The sequence below is a fragment of the Chanos chanos genome, chromosome 6 (assembly GCF_902362185.1).
Source record: "Chanos chanos chromosome 6, fChaCha1.1, whole genome shotgun sequence".
Taxonomy (NCBI): Eukaryota; Metazoa; Chordata; class Actinopteri; order Gonorynchiformes; family Chanidae; genus Chanos; species Chanos chanos.
The window spans coordinates 34,116,997-34,129,453 of NC_044500.1; the positions used below are offsets into that span (position 1 = coordinate 34,116,997).

Consider the following 12,457-nt stretch of genomic DNA (forward strand, 5'->3'; position numbering starts at 1 on the left):
AAATATGACTTAACAAGCCACTCACACTGATCTAGACAGATTTATGCAGGTTTGTAACCTCAGGCACGTTCTTGTGTTACTGACAGAGGATGTTGTTGGTAGTCACATCTGAGTAATTTGGCCGCAGCTGCTGATAATAATGTAATGTTTTATACATAAATACATCTCAGCCCTTACTGTGAAACTGCAAAAATGGCCTATATCATTACTTTCCATGCTGTATCTGAAAAGAAAACTCTAATCTTCTGTGCAATATTTTTGAAGTTGAGCAAGTGGACGGTTTATAACTTGTACATTATAAGTAATTTAGACACACAAACTGAAAACATTCAGCCTGGAGGACACAAGTGTCACAAATGTCCTTGTTCATTTTATTTTTTAATAAAATGTATAACATCATAACAAACTGTCAAATTTACTCTGACAGCAGACATTTTTGTGTGAAATATCATCTAAATGTGTTTGCAGATTTGACTGGACTAAGATTTGTATAGTCACATGAAAGGAATCAACCAATTGCTTTATCACCCATTCAAATTTATCAGAAAATCCTGTTATTTTCACACATCATCCTACTTTTCATATGCAGACGATTTAAGACGCCAAGTGCTTTGAGGTTCTCCAGTATTGCTTTATGATGCAGATGGCCTGGTTAAGTTAAAAAAAATCAAAGGTCTTAGTCTTTCTGTAAAGACGCCTCTCCAGCGCTTATCATAACCCGGAATCATCACGAGGTATCTCTAAAAATATGTTCCCATTCACAACATGAATGGCAGTATCCCAATAACCTGCTGTGCGTAACCTCAATAAGTCTGTAGTGCTGCAGATGGAGAGAGACTTTTTTAATCTTAAAGTTACCGTGTTACGCCGCATTAGTGCGACCAAAGCTACACAAATCGTGTGCACGTGCTTACATAAAGCCACTTGTGGAGTACATTTTGAATATTTATCAAATAAACACTATGTCATATCTTCTACGTAAATAACTTGCTTCGATATTTTAAAGATTTACGTCCAGTGTTATAACTAAGTGTGCCTACTCAAAGATAACGGCGGCACGTTTCTTACTTAAGACGTTTACTAATAGGCACTTAGACACCTTGATTACGCAGACTGTGACTAACAATGTTTCGGTGGAGTGTAAACAAACTTAAGACACGTAAGTTATCCCAATGAACAAATGTTAATTACTTACATGTAAGGCATAAGGTGCCCTCCGAGACTGGATGTTGCACGGATCCCGATGATTAGTAAAATAGTTAAAATTAGGTCCATCTTATGTCGTTGTTGGCAACATAAAAGAAAACTTCCAGTGAAGTTCGTCAAAACAAACAGCATGCGATAATAAAAGAAAATTTAAAGGGACAAAATAAGGAATGTCATTTTGAAGTGTCCAAACGTAAACGGGAGTCAACTGTGTAAAGCGCTCTTTTACGTCTGTAGCGGAATTCAAGAGTAAGGACAGTTGACAGGAAAAAAAAAAAACACATAGCCTGCGATCCTACCTAAGTCTATGCTTCCCACATCTAAAAGAGCGACAACCCAAATACCCGTAAGGCACGTTGCCTTCCTGTCAGAGATGACACTTAAGAGAATCCTTTCTTCACATCACTTGAACATCACATCTACCTTATCACTCACACATATATACATGGGCTACAAAAATACAATTAAACACACACATACACACACACACACACATACACACACACATTCATCAGTATGCAACCTTTTAGTTACATAATTCTCTGTGTATATATGTATTTAAATGAGGTTGTAATCTTAAATATCTGCCTTCAGTTACCTTTTCAGCGCCACTTTTATCCACTGAACACATCTAATTTAAAAAAAATGAAAGAATACATTGTTTTGCCATCAGTTATGTTTATTTACGATTTTTGTATAGGGTATCCAAAAGAACTCTTAAAGCTGCCAGTACAAAATAAAATAATAAAATTAAATAACAGACACGGGTCAGGAAAGAAAGCTGAATAGGAGAAGCAGTAAAATACGTTCATTGTCAGTGTCAATTCCCACTGTTTGCTGAATTCCTTCTGCTGATGTTTTCCGTTACATAATAATATCTGTTTGGTGAATTGTGCATTTTGAGATTCAATGGTAAGTTTTCAGAATCATGGTTTAGTTTGGCCTTTGGTTATGGTCAGACAGAACAGAACAAGATCAGGGAGATAATGGACAGGAGTCAGGATTAGAAGAAAATAGCATCACTATTGTCAGGTATAATGTGGGGTCAGATCCCTAAGGTCATATTAGAGCATTACACAAGGTCAGCATCTGGGCAGAATGACCTTTTACACCCAGACAAAACCTGCAAAGCATTCACTGATTGCACTGATCCAAACCTTAACGGTCAATGCTGGCTGAGGTTCAATACCTGTGGCATGGTCAGAATGACACTAACTTCCTAAAAAAAAAATACTACAAAACAGTTGTGTGGTACTGATACCAACAGAGGGCGGCACGGTGGCGCAGTGGATAGCGCTGTCGCCTCACAGCAAGAAGGTCTCGGGTTCGATTCCCGGCCGGGCGGCCAGAGTCCTTTCTGTGTGGAGTTTGCATGTTCTCCCCGTGTCTGCGTGGGTTTCCTCCGGGAGCTCCGGTTTCCTCCCACAGTCCAAAGACATGCAGGTTAGGTGAATTGGAGACACTAAATTGTCCCTAGGTATGATTGTGAGTGTGATTGTCTGTGTGTCTGCCCTGCGATGGACTGGCGACCTGTCCAGGGTGTTTCCCCGCCTTTCGCCCTGTGACCGCTGGGATAGGCTCCCGCGACCCTAGTTAGGATAAGCGGCTTAGATAGTGAGTGAGTGATACCAACAGCACATGTTCAGAATCTCTTATTCCCAGGTCTGTTAATTACTTTGCCCTCATAGCCTTAGACCATTGACGCTGAGAGTTTTTTTTCACACTGCAAAAAAATGATCAGTTCACAGACGATGTCCTGTTGTTTTTTCTTTGGTACCACATATTGATGTTTCTATTCAGTGATCAACATGTCTACCATTTTAAGAATGTAGAGCACAAGATGGTTGTTGTGGTGGAATGGGATGTGACCACCACCAAAAGTCCTGCGCTATCAGAACATTTGGCATCATCCAGTCATGTTTCAACTCTACAGAGCCACCATCAATGGCATTCTCACATTCTCTATTAAAGTCTGGTTTCTTGCCCCATCTGCCAAGGGTACTTTACAATATGTCATGTATGTCTGTCCCACAGGGAGGATCATCAATTCTTTTTCACCTTTCATTGAAAACCTACACAACTTTAAGGCAAAGAATTGGGCAAGGAGGACTTCTGGTGAACTCTCAGACCCTTACGTCACCTGTCAACAAAGTCTCCATGAGAGAACACTACCAATCTGTAAGAACCAGAAGCATATGGTACCTGAACAGTTTCTTTCCCAGGGCTGCCTCACTGCTCAACCATGCCTTCTAACTTCACTCACCTCATCAACCCTGGATTTAACTGTCACTTGACTGCATGCCCTTAATGGTTGTACATCTGACAGAGCCTAGAATATGCCCAAGCACCATGTAATAAAATATATATGACATCTTGTAACTGTACAGTACTGCTTATTGTTGTACAATATAATTCGTATGTAGTGTGTACTCAAACAGCCAGTGGTCTGGAATGGTGTAGCTGCTGTTCAATTGCTGTCTCTAAGTACTGTGTGTAAAGCCCTTTCTGGACAATATTGCTACATATATCAGGTGTGATTTTCAGATAACTGTGTATGTCAGCTACAAAAAAACATGAAAACCATTTTCTCACACATGTACTGGACTTCGTGAAGACAGGTGATTATTATTCAAGTGTGAGAGTGGAATGCAGAAGATAGGAGAACGTGATGAAATGTTGAAATATGGCTGATAAATCTTTGGTAAACGGGCTATACATAATCCAGTGACTTGTGCTCAGTTAAGGATTTATTTTACAAGGCACACCTGACATGTACACCTGAAGTAAATTTTCAGCTGACAAGGTATTATTAGTGGGGGGAAGATCTACATAAAATACCAAAACAGTCATTCTCATTAGAAAAGGTTAGGCTGTGGAAAGGAAAAGAAAAGAAAAGAAAAGAAAAGAAAAGAAAAGAAAAGAAAAGAAAAGAAAAGAAAAGAAAAGAAAAGCAACCTTGTCTGTGATATGATGCAGCAGATTGTAGCCATGAGCACATGTATAAGTGCTGGAACATGTTGACCATTTAGAAGAGAGACGCCACTCTGTCAATTTCATTGAATAGATATGCCCACATTGATTTTAATGATGGACAAGTCTTACAGCTTTTGAGGCGTATTAGGCTACAGTTATGATTTGCTGTTTTTACGAAATATGAATCAATTCCATTCACAGTCCGTATTTTCTTTTGATAACGTCGAATTCTTTTTGTGAAAAGAAACTTGATTTTAATAATTATAATAATAAAAAAAGAACTGTTCATAAAACTACAGCCATCTTCTTGTACTGTACTTTAACCGTCCTTGAGCAAACCTGCAAGAAGTCTGCGATCCGATCGTTTGTATTTGCTGACATCCTCAGGTCAAGATGAGAAAAACAAGTTGTCGGCGGGCGTTGGGAGAAACTTAACAGAAATTGTTGTTGGAACGGGCGGTCGAATATCTGATGGCAGGGGTCGTCAGATTTCCGCCATAAACAGAATGTGCAAATGATTGAACTTTGAACCGCTTACACGAGTACATCCACCCCCAAAATAAGCCAATAACAGTTCTACGGACAGAAAAGTCCCTTCACACTTTGGCCGAAGCTGGTCTCTTTCACCACACTCCCTAACTTGCCTCAGTCTTCGTCCTATGCTCAGTTTATTGCCAAGCAGGCGTGAGGACGTACTATGTTCTGTTCCGTAAGAGCAGGCCTATGTGCAGCGCACCAAAGAGTATTCAGTAGATACAGTTTTATAGACTTGAAGCAATTCCGCAACATGTCAACTAATTCAAAAATCCCAGTTACACTTCTGGGTACGATGGCATTTGGGGGGAGAGCCGATGCCGAAACAAGTGGGAAAATGGTAAAGGCTTTTCTAGATCGTGGCCACAATGAAGTGGACACCGCTTTTATGTATACGGCCGGACAGTCAGAAACCATAATTGGTGGAATGGAACTTCCTAAATCAGGTATGGGTTCCTACAGGGAACATAGCATACCCTCCACCAACGTAAACAATTATGTATTAGCAAGCTATATTTTGCACGTGCTAAAACAGAGAGGCTCACACGACATGCTAGCTTATTATGTATATATGGCAAGTGCAGCAGTGAAGCACACAAGTACGACCCAATGTGCTCCAGTTTGGCCTGATTTAAGCTAGGTGTGATCAACAACGCAAACTTTCTTCCAGCGGTATAAATCTGACTGATTCATATACCGTTTCGAAGATATAACATTAATAGGTTTGACCTTATGCTGCTTTCGTTCCTGAACCCCCGAAACTCCTTTATACACAAGTTCTACACGTTTCTAGAGGCAGAAAACCAGTGGAAAGTGCTGAATTCATTTACATTTACATGTACCACCTGACAGCTTGTCAAAAATAAATAATGCAATTTACGTTTAACTCATGTAATTACATTACACTGTCGATTTCCTCCAAACATGGCAACGCTGTTATTGGAATAACAACGCTGTTAATGGAACTGGAATAACATTCCATACATTTTAGCGAAATACTGTAGCTCTTGTTGGGCTTTTAAAAGGATCGTTTTCAGTTGTTTGCATTGATTCAGCCTGTTTTATTGTCCATAAGTCAAAATTGCCACAAAAGCAAATCCCTGGGAGGGCAAGACGCTGAAACCAGAGAGTGTACGCTCTCAGCTGGAGACATCTTTGAAGAGGCTCCGAACAGAGTGTGTAGACATCTTTTATCTGCATGCTCCTGATCATCAGAATCCTATTAAAGACACACTACAGACCTGCAATGAGCTCCATAAGGAGGTATAGTGACCAAAGACATTAACACTTCACTTTCATAATTACAGTTTAATTATAGTGGTACTGTCCATTGTGAATTCGGGTGCATATCTTAACAGAAGTTATTCTCTCATCTGACAAACATTGGTCTTTGTGTTTTTAGTTTTATAGATCATTATCCTCATAGTGCTCTCATTCCATTGGTTTTCAGGGAAAGTACAAGGAGCTGGGCTTATCAAACTATGCCTCGTGGGAGGTGGCTGAGATATACTGCATCTGCAAACACAATAACTGGGTACTTCCTACTGTTTATCAAGTAAGTGTGGAGATGCCTTTTGTAGCCTTGCTTCTATGGTCTACATTTTATTCCTTCAGTATCGATGAAAACTAACCTGAAAGCAACAGTGAACTTTTGTGTAGATGAGTCATTCATTTGCAATATGTTTCTGCTGTTTGCAGGGCATGTATAATGCCACCACGAGGCAAGTGGAGACTGAGCTGTTACCATGCTTGAGATACTTTGGCATTCGCTTCTATGCATACAACCCTCTTGCAGGTACTGAACTGTATTTTGACTGATTAGTATGACAGCAGTAAACTTGGGAGGTAGCATGTGTAGTTTAGCTAGGAGAAGATTTGAACAAGTGTAAAATACTACTGATAGGTAGGCTACAGAAGTCTATGTATGAAGTAATTTAAGCATGTGTTACTGAATGCTATTGTGCTGGTCACTAAGTAAAAATTTTGTCCTAATATATTTGCTATTTTGCCCTAATATTCATAGCTTATCACTGAATTTGCTATTTGTGCTTTTCACACACACAGGAGGTCTCCTCACTGGGAAGTATCATTATGAGGACAAAGATGGAGCCCAGCCCCCAGGCCGTTTCTTTGGAAACAGCTGGGCTGGTGCTTACAGAGATAGGTACACTTTCAAAGCAAGATCAGTGAACTTAAAAGAAAACCAGTGAACCAGTAAATGAATGTAAAAACATGAAAGGCCTTCTTTTTGTTATTGGGTTATGCATTGCTAAAACAACATTTGATCTGTTCAGGTACTGGAAAGAGAGTCACTTCAAAGCTATAGATGTTGTTCAGAAGGCTTTAGAAAACTCGTATGGCTCAGAGAAACCAACCCTGACGTCAGCTGCAATACGCTGGATGTACCATCACTCCCAGCTTAAAGTAGGTCATGATCATGCACAACATAGAAAAATAAATAGCTACTGTGAACAGTTGTTTCACGTACTGTTTTCAATGCAAACTTGAATGTCATTTTAATGATTTATGGTGAGGTTGTTTATGCAAATGGGTTCTTTTGTTGTGTTGTACTGAATCAGTGATAATGTTTAAAACACCACAGATATATACTCTAAAGATTAAGAATATGAAGAGTTAAGCTAAATTACTCAAAGGTAGAGTCAAAACCTTGGACAACACCCAATTACATCCCATTCTACATGACTGCACGTCTTTACAGGGAGACATTGGTGATGGTGTCATTATTGGTATGTCTACCATGGAACAGCTCAGTGAGAACCTAACTGCAGCAGAAGAGGGAGCTCTTAAGCCTGGAGTTGTGGAGGCTTTCAAGGAGGCCTGGGATCTGGTTGCCCATGAGTGTCCCAACTATTTCCGCTAAAGGCTCACTTTGGGATAATGACACCACAAAAATTGGGCGTTCACCACCTGGACTTCAACTGATCGATGGCTAAGAGGGTCAACATTTTTCTTGACTTTTTCCTCTCAGGTCCATCATGCATTGTGATAAAAAAAAAAAAGTAAATTTCCATGTCCAAATTAGTCAGACAAATTTGCCTTAATCAGTTAGTAAAGACCAGAAGAGCTGGTAGCTGATGCACTTTTGAATGCAATAACAGAAGTATTATTGGAGATAACCATTTTGATAAGCACTTGTCCTTTGAGATGATTTAGATGTAATTGCTCTATTTTTTGAGTATGTTTGATTGAATTAAACTATGCAACTCCAATATTTCCTTCTCTCTTGTTTTGGGAAGAGTCTTTGCTCTCATCTTCAAAATGGTGGAACCTTGATAGGACAACACACACACACAACTTGGAAAGCTTAACTGAGTCGATACATCCACTCTTACCACTTCAGGTCCAAGTAAATTCAAATCCCACAGTTGGAAATACAATATTTTATAGAAGTATTCAGGAAGAAATCAACAACAAAAACTGTGCAGAAATATCTAGTGTGGGGATCACAACAGGTCTTCTGAAAAACAACAAAAATTCTTTCTTCAAAAAGATGAAAAAATGTATGACTATGTTGGCACAACATAAAGTTTAAAAAGTGTTCATGTGGGAAAGTCCGTTGTAAAAGTTTCATTCACTTCCTGCTTCATCATCCTCCTCTTCCTTCTCTTGTGTTATCCCTTCCTCTTCTTCCTCTGCCAACTTTTCAAAGTCCCCAGTCTCTGAATTCCACATGCACTTTATGGACACTTTGAATTCTGCCATCTCAATCCCGAAGAGTTTCTGCAATCAAATCCAATAGGCCACATGTCACTGTGAGTGCTTGATCAGTGTTTTTACGTGTATTCTCACAAAAGATCCAGACCCTTAGCACTTTTGCTCTAATCCTTCACAGATACATCTGATTTAAATACTCTAAAGCTTGAATATCAGTTGATTGCTCAAGTCATGTGTGCTAGACTAAGGTGAAAAATCAAGGCAGTTCTCCTGGGGAAAAATGGACCGAGTTAGAGGGGTCATTTAAACAATATGACACTTAATTTAACTGAGACCTCACAGAAGGACTATTAACACTGACGCCTCAAAGAGACAAGGTCTATAAACTCTACTGTCCCTCTTTGCAGCAGTGAAGGTATAAACCTAACTGGTGCAGCAAAACAAAAATGGAAACCAACTCACCAGAATACGAGCCTGTTCAGGTGTGAGCGTGTCTCCTTCTTTGCAAACATCAAAGTCTTTTAATAGTGTCACCACTCCTAAAGACAGGCATATTTTCATGGTTTTAGAAAAATGTTGTCTGAATTGAAGGTCGTTTCCTAAATCTTTGATGAGATTCATAATACCTTTCTTTAGTGCAGTGGGCAATCCTAATTGCCTCAGCTGAGGCTCCATGGAGTGTGGGAATTGATCCAAAGGCCCCTCATCCAGTGTCACTGCCATCTGTGCTTTGTTCCCTGCCCGTGCATAATCCATCTCTTTAAAACTGCTGAAATATCTAAGGAAACAAACAAAAAAAAGCAATAAAATCAAATATGAACAGCTTAAAATTTAGGATAAACACCACATTCAGAATGCCCATTTGAATCCTGTAATGTTGACTTTTTATAGTACTATTTGATATCAAACGCATAGTACTTTATGGTGACAAATAAATGAACTATAAAAGTGGTACTTACTCTTGTACTTCTTCCTTGGTTTTGTTAGTGAACAAGACCCCCACTTCTCCTCTCAGAAATTTGCTGATCTGAAAGTTGGTTAACATACGTTTTTTTGTTTGTTGTTTTAACAAAACCACATTATGCACACTAATCACCTGGTCCACAATTTAAAATATTACACATATTATGCATAAACTCACATACCTTGTGCAAGTTGTCCTTGTATTCATCTGTTGGTCCTTTTCCTAAGGCAATCATCATAACTTTATTCTTGCCAAAGAAAAACCTGCAACATAAAATCGAGATTACCTGTTAATTCTTTATGGTGTTAGGATACTGTGAGCTAATATGCCTAAAGCGAGTAAAACAGATTGCACTGTGTGGTTTAAGGAAAAATACTGTTTAAGTCCATACATGTTAAAACAGCGTCCTGTTAAAATTTACAGAACTAGTATAGGACAGTAATTATTATAGGAGGATGACAAAATAATTGAAATAATTGAGAAATAAGAGCTAAAACTAAGGAAACAATATAAAACAAAATAAAAGATGAAAGAACACATTTTGGAGATCATAGCTGCCATTATCTTTTTGCAGAATATTAGACGTATTTTAAAAATTTTCAGTGGCTTTAAAAAAGTTAATTGAACAACAGGTTTTTCAAAACAGATCATGCAACCATTACACTGAAGTACGCATCAAACTGGCTGAATAAGAAGCTGAAGCTAAAGAAGCTGAGCTTTAACAAAACTATTATATCTACACCGCCTGTGCCACACAATTAACAAATCTTGTATTCTTTGAGCTCTAACTATTATTTAGGCATGTAATTATTAAAACGTTCAACTTCAAGCTCTTATTTCCACCCCATAAAGGCTGAATTAAAGCCATTTAACCACTGACCATTTTGTCTGAACAAAATAACCTTTGCTATAAATAAGTATGGTTAGGTAGCTATGTATCTTCTTGCGAGTTTGAAAGAGATACAAATACATTGGTAGTATCTGGAAACAACCTTACCTACTATGTTTCCAGGCTGTCCTTATGTCTTTGAGTTTGTTGTTTCTCATGTTTTCGACAGAGAACACGAACACGTATCTGTATATGTCCACACATTTCTGCAACTGAGAAAATGAGAGTAATGCTAAGGCAATGAGCCAACATCATATCGAAGGCATCTAAGGGCAGAGTGAGGATACTATGACACAGAACACCAACCTCCTCAATTAAATTCTGTTTGGTTTCCAAACCTTTCTTGGTTGTTTTTGTTAATGACACTGTAAATAAAGAGGAAACAAAAAAAGCAATATTAAGCCATAATGAAACACCGAACACATTTAACTATACCAACTATATATAGTTGGCTCTGTCCACAAACTGGCCTGCAAGGATCAGAATAAAGCAGAGGCCAAGCATCGACAGTTAAGAGACTGGGCATTAACAGTCTCCAGCGGATGCTAACTGACTGACACAATGTCACTGAAAATCTAAACTATTTCAATAAATTATCGTGAACTAAACAGGTAATTAACGTCAAATAGAAAGAGAGATAGAAAACGACGCTACCTAGCTAACTGACTGGCTAACAGACTACGTATCTAACTTCTTAAAGTGACTTCTAAAAATGTTTCAACTAAACTGTTTAAAACAAACTCAGTGCATACCATTGCGTGTAACTGTTTAAATAACCTGTACTTTAAACTAGCATGGAAGACTTGAAAACAGACCTTTCTTATCCCTCTTTGATTTCGGCATGGTTGTCACGTTGTGGAGACAGTGATGTAGCAAGGACCCCTAATGTTTCAGTGGTTGACTAAAGCAGGCCACGTTACGCCTGACCATAATTTTTGTTAATTTCGTATGAGTACACATTTACGCATAAAAGCAAAATGTCTTATTTTGAAAATTTGTCTTTATTTGTACTTTTAATTTTGTCACGATATAAAATTTAGCATATCAGTATTAGTTCGTGATCAGCAACCTAGCCTGTCCTGGTATCCGCAGCACAGAGTATTTAGAGAAACCACGCACTAGAGGGCGCTATATACAAGTTTTTGTTTCATGCTGAGGAGACGAATTAATTCAAGTAAGTACAACAAGGTTGCTCAAATCGCACTGGCGTGTAACCTTCAACTTAGAACTTTAATGAATCTTATGAATAAAAACAAGGTTCAGCAAATTAATACTGAAATTTCGTGATCTTTTAAAATGATGTTTTATTTTTTTTTTTTTAGAACATAGAGAAATTTTCATGGGGTGTACTCAACAGGTTTAGGTAATTAGATACAATTAACTTTCCCGCACCATATTTTCTTGTAGCCGTAAACTGTGTGTCATGACCATCTGTGTTATTGATAGGGGTGCAGTTAATAGACTCAAAATTTTGTATTTAAATATCTACACATGTATATGGAAAACGTGGTGGTAGGATGACGATCGACGGGAGGGGGGGCGGTAGGACGTCTGCACCAAATTGTTATTAGTGGCATGCAGGGTATTTTACCCCTCCTTTTAGGCTGTATTGTGATTTCTTGTTATTAAAAAAGATTAGGTGCTATCACACCCCCGCCTCTGCACCTCCCACTGCACCTCCCCGCTACGCCTTCAACTTTAATCACCTTTGCTGATCACCTGATCGCCGTTTCCGCCAAACACTATAAATAGACAGGAATTTCCCTGCAACTTCTGCTAAATCTTGGAGTTAGTTCTACTGGGCTTCTGTGTCACTCATGTTAATCCTTAGTTCCTCTGAGTATCTTTAATTAGTCGCTTGTGTCTTATTTAAAAATCATATTCAGTAATATGTTCAAATAACAAATTGGTGTCAGTGTTTGTCTAGTTGTTGAAGACATGGGAATGTGGTTGCATGGTGTCACAGCATGAAAATGAGCGAGATAATCACGGTTGTATGCCTGAGGTGAAGACAAGAAAAGGGTTTAAAAAAAAAAAAGTTACCTTGCTGGGCTGGAAAACATGTATCTCCAGATTGATCTACAGCGGGTAACACTGTAAACATTGTATAGTGTAAACATTGTTGTTCTTTTCCAACATATTGATATGCAGTGATTGTGTCAGCAAACTGTGTGCTTTATTAATGAAAGATAATCAATGGCTTGGTGTTATTATTG

The 12,457-nt window shown here is 38.6% G+C and overlaps 3 protein-coding genes across 5 annotated transcripts in view; 1 reads left to right on the top strand and 2 right to left on the bottom strand.

The window, feature by feature from the left end:
- megf6b (multiple EGF-like-domains 6b) overlaps nt 1-1,275 on the bottom strand; it is a 53,016-nt gene extending 51,741 nt beyond the window's left edge. Inside the window, exon 1 of the mRNA XM_030777387.1 lies at nt 1,196-1,275. Within this exon, the coding sequence (XP_030633247.1) occupies nt 1,196-1,275 (80 nt within the window). The remainder of the gene's footprint in view (nt 1-1,195) is intronic.
- A 3,538-nt stretch (nt 1,276-4,813) lies between these two features.
- On the top strand, nt 4,814-7,943 carry akr7a3 (aldo-keto reductase family 7, member A3 (aflatoxin aldehyde reductase)). Of its 3 annotated transcripts, none has more exons than XM_030777587.1 (7): nt 4,814-5,183; nt 5,789-5,976; nt 6,164-6,268; nt 6,412-6,508; nt 6,778-6,877; nt 7,008-7,137; nt 7,433-7,943. In XM_030777587.1, the coding sequence occupies exons 1-7, from the start codon at nt 4,877-4,879 to the stop codon at nt 7,592-7,594; spliced, it is 1,089 nt and encodes a 362-aa protein (XP_030633447.1). In that variant the 5' UTR covers nt 4,814-4,876; the 3' UTR covers nt 7,595-7,943. The 3 variants fall into 3 exon arrangements, with proteins under 3 accessions (XP_030633447.1, XP_030633449.1, XP_030633448.1); XM_030777589.1 differs by having other exon boundaries at nt 4,814-5,165; XM_030777588.1 differs by having other exon boundaries at nt 4,814-5,159.
- Nucleotides 7,944-8,110: 167 nt separating this feature from the next.
- Nucleotides 8,111-11,086, bottom strand: mrto4 (MRT4 homolog, ribosome maturation factor). The gene is made up of 8 exons (XM_030777280.1): nt 11,057-11,086; nt 10,548-10,606; nt 10,350-10,453; nt 9,534-9,615; nt 9,348-9,415; nt 9,015-9,166; nt 8,851-8,927; nt 8,111-8,454 (listed from the first exon to the last, which is right to left on the bottom strand). The coding sequence occupies exons 1-8, from the start codon at nt 11,082-11,084 to the stop codon at nt 8,302-8,304; spliced, it is 723 nt and encodes a 240-aa protein (XP_030633140.1). The 5' UTR covers nt 11,085-11,086; the 3' UTR covers nt 8,111-8,301.
- Between the last annotated feature and the right edge of the window lie 1,371 nt (nt 11,087-12,457).

What these genes read in the sequence shown, in the direction of transcription:
- akr7a3 (XM_030777587.1), top strand. Translation starts at nt 4,877, where the DNA reads ATGTTCTGTTCCGTAAGAGCAGGCCTATGTGCAGCGCACCAAAGAGTA. An exon ending in GGGTTCCTACAGGGAACATA is followed by an intron (nt 5,184 to 5,788) that starts GCATACCCTCCA and finishes ATTGTCCATAAG; the next exon opens with TCAAAATTGCCACAAAAGCA. An exon ending in TACTTCCTACTGTTTATCAA is followed by an intron (nt 6,269 to 6,411) that starts GTAAGTGTGGAG and finishes TGCTGTTTGCAG; the next exon opens with GGCATGTATAATGCCACCAC.
- mrto4 (XM_030777280.1), bottom strand. Translation starts at nt 11,084, where the DNA reads ATGCCGAAATCAAAGAGGGATAAGAAAG. An exon ending in ACAAGGACAACTTGCACAAG is followed by an intron (nt 9,416 to 9,533) that starts GTATGTGAGTTT and finishes ACCAACTTTCAG; the next exon opens with ATCAGCAAATTTCTGAGAGG. An exon ending in ACCAAGGAAGAAGTACAAGA is followed by an intron (nt 9,167 to 9,347) that starts GTAAGTACCACT and finishes TTGTTTCCTTAG; the next exon opens with ATATTTCAGCAGTTTTAAAG.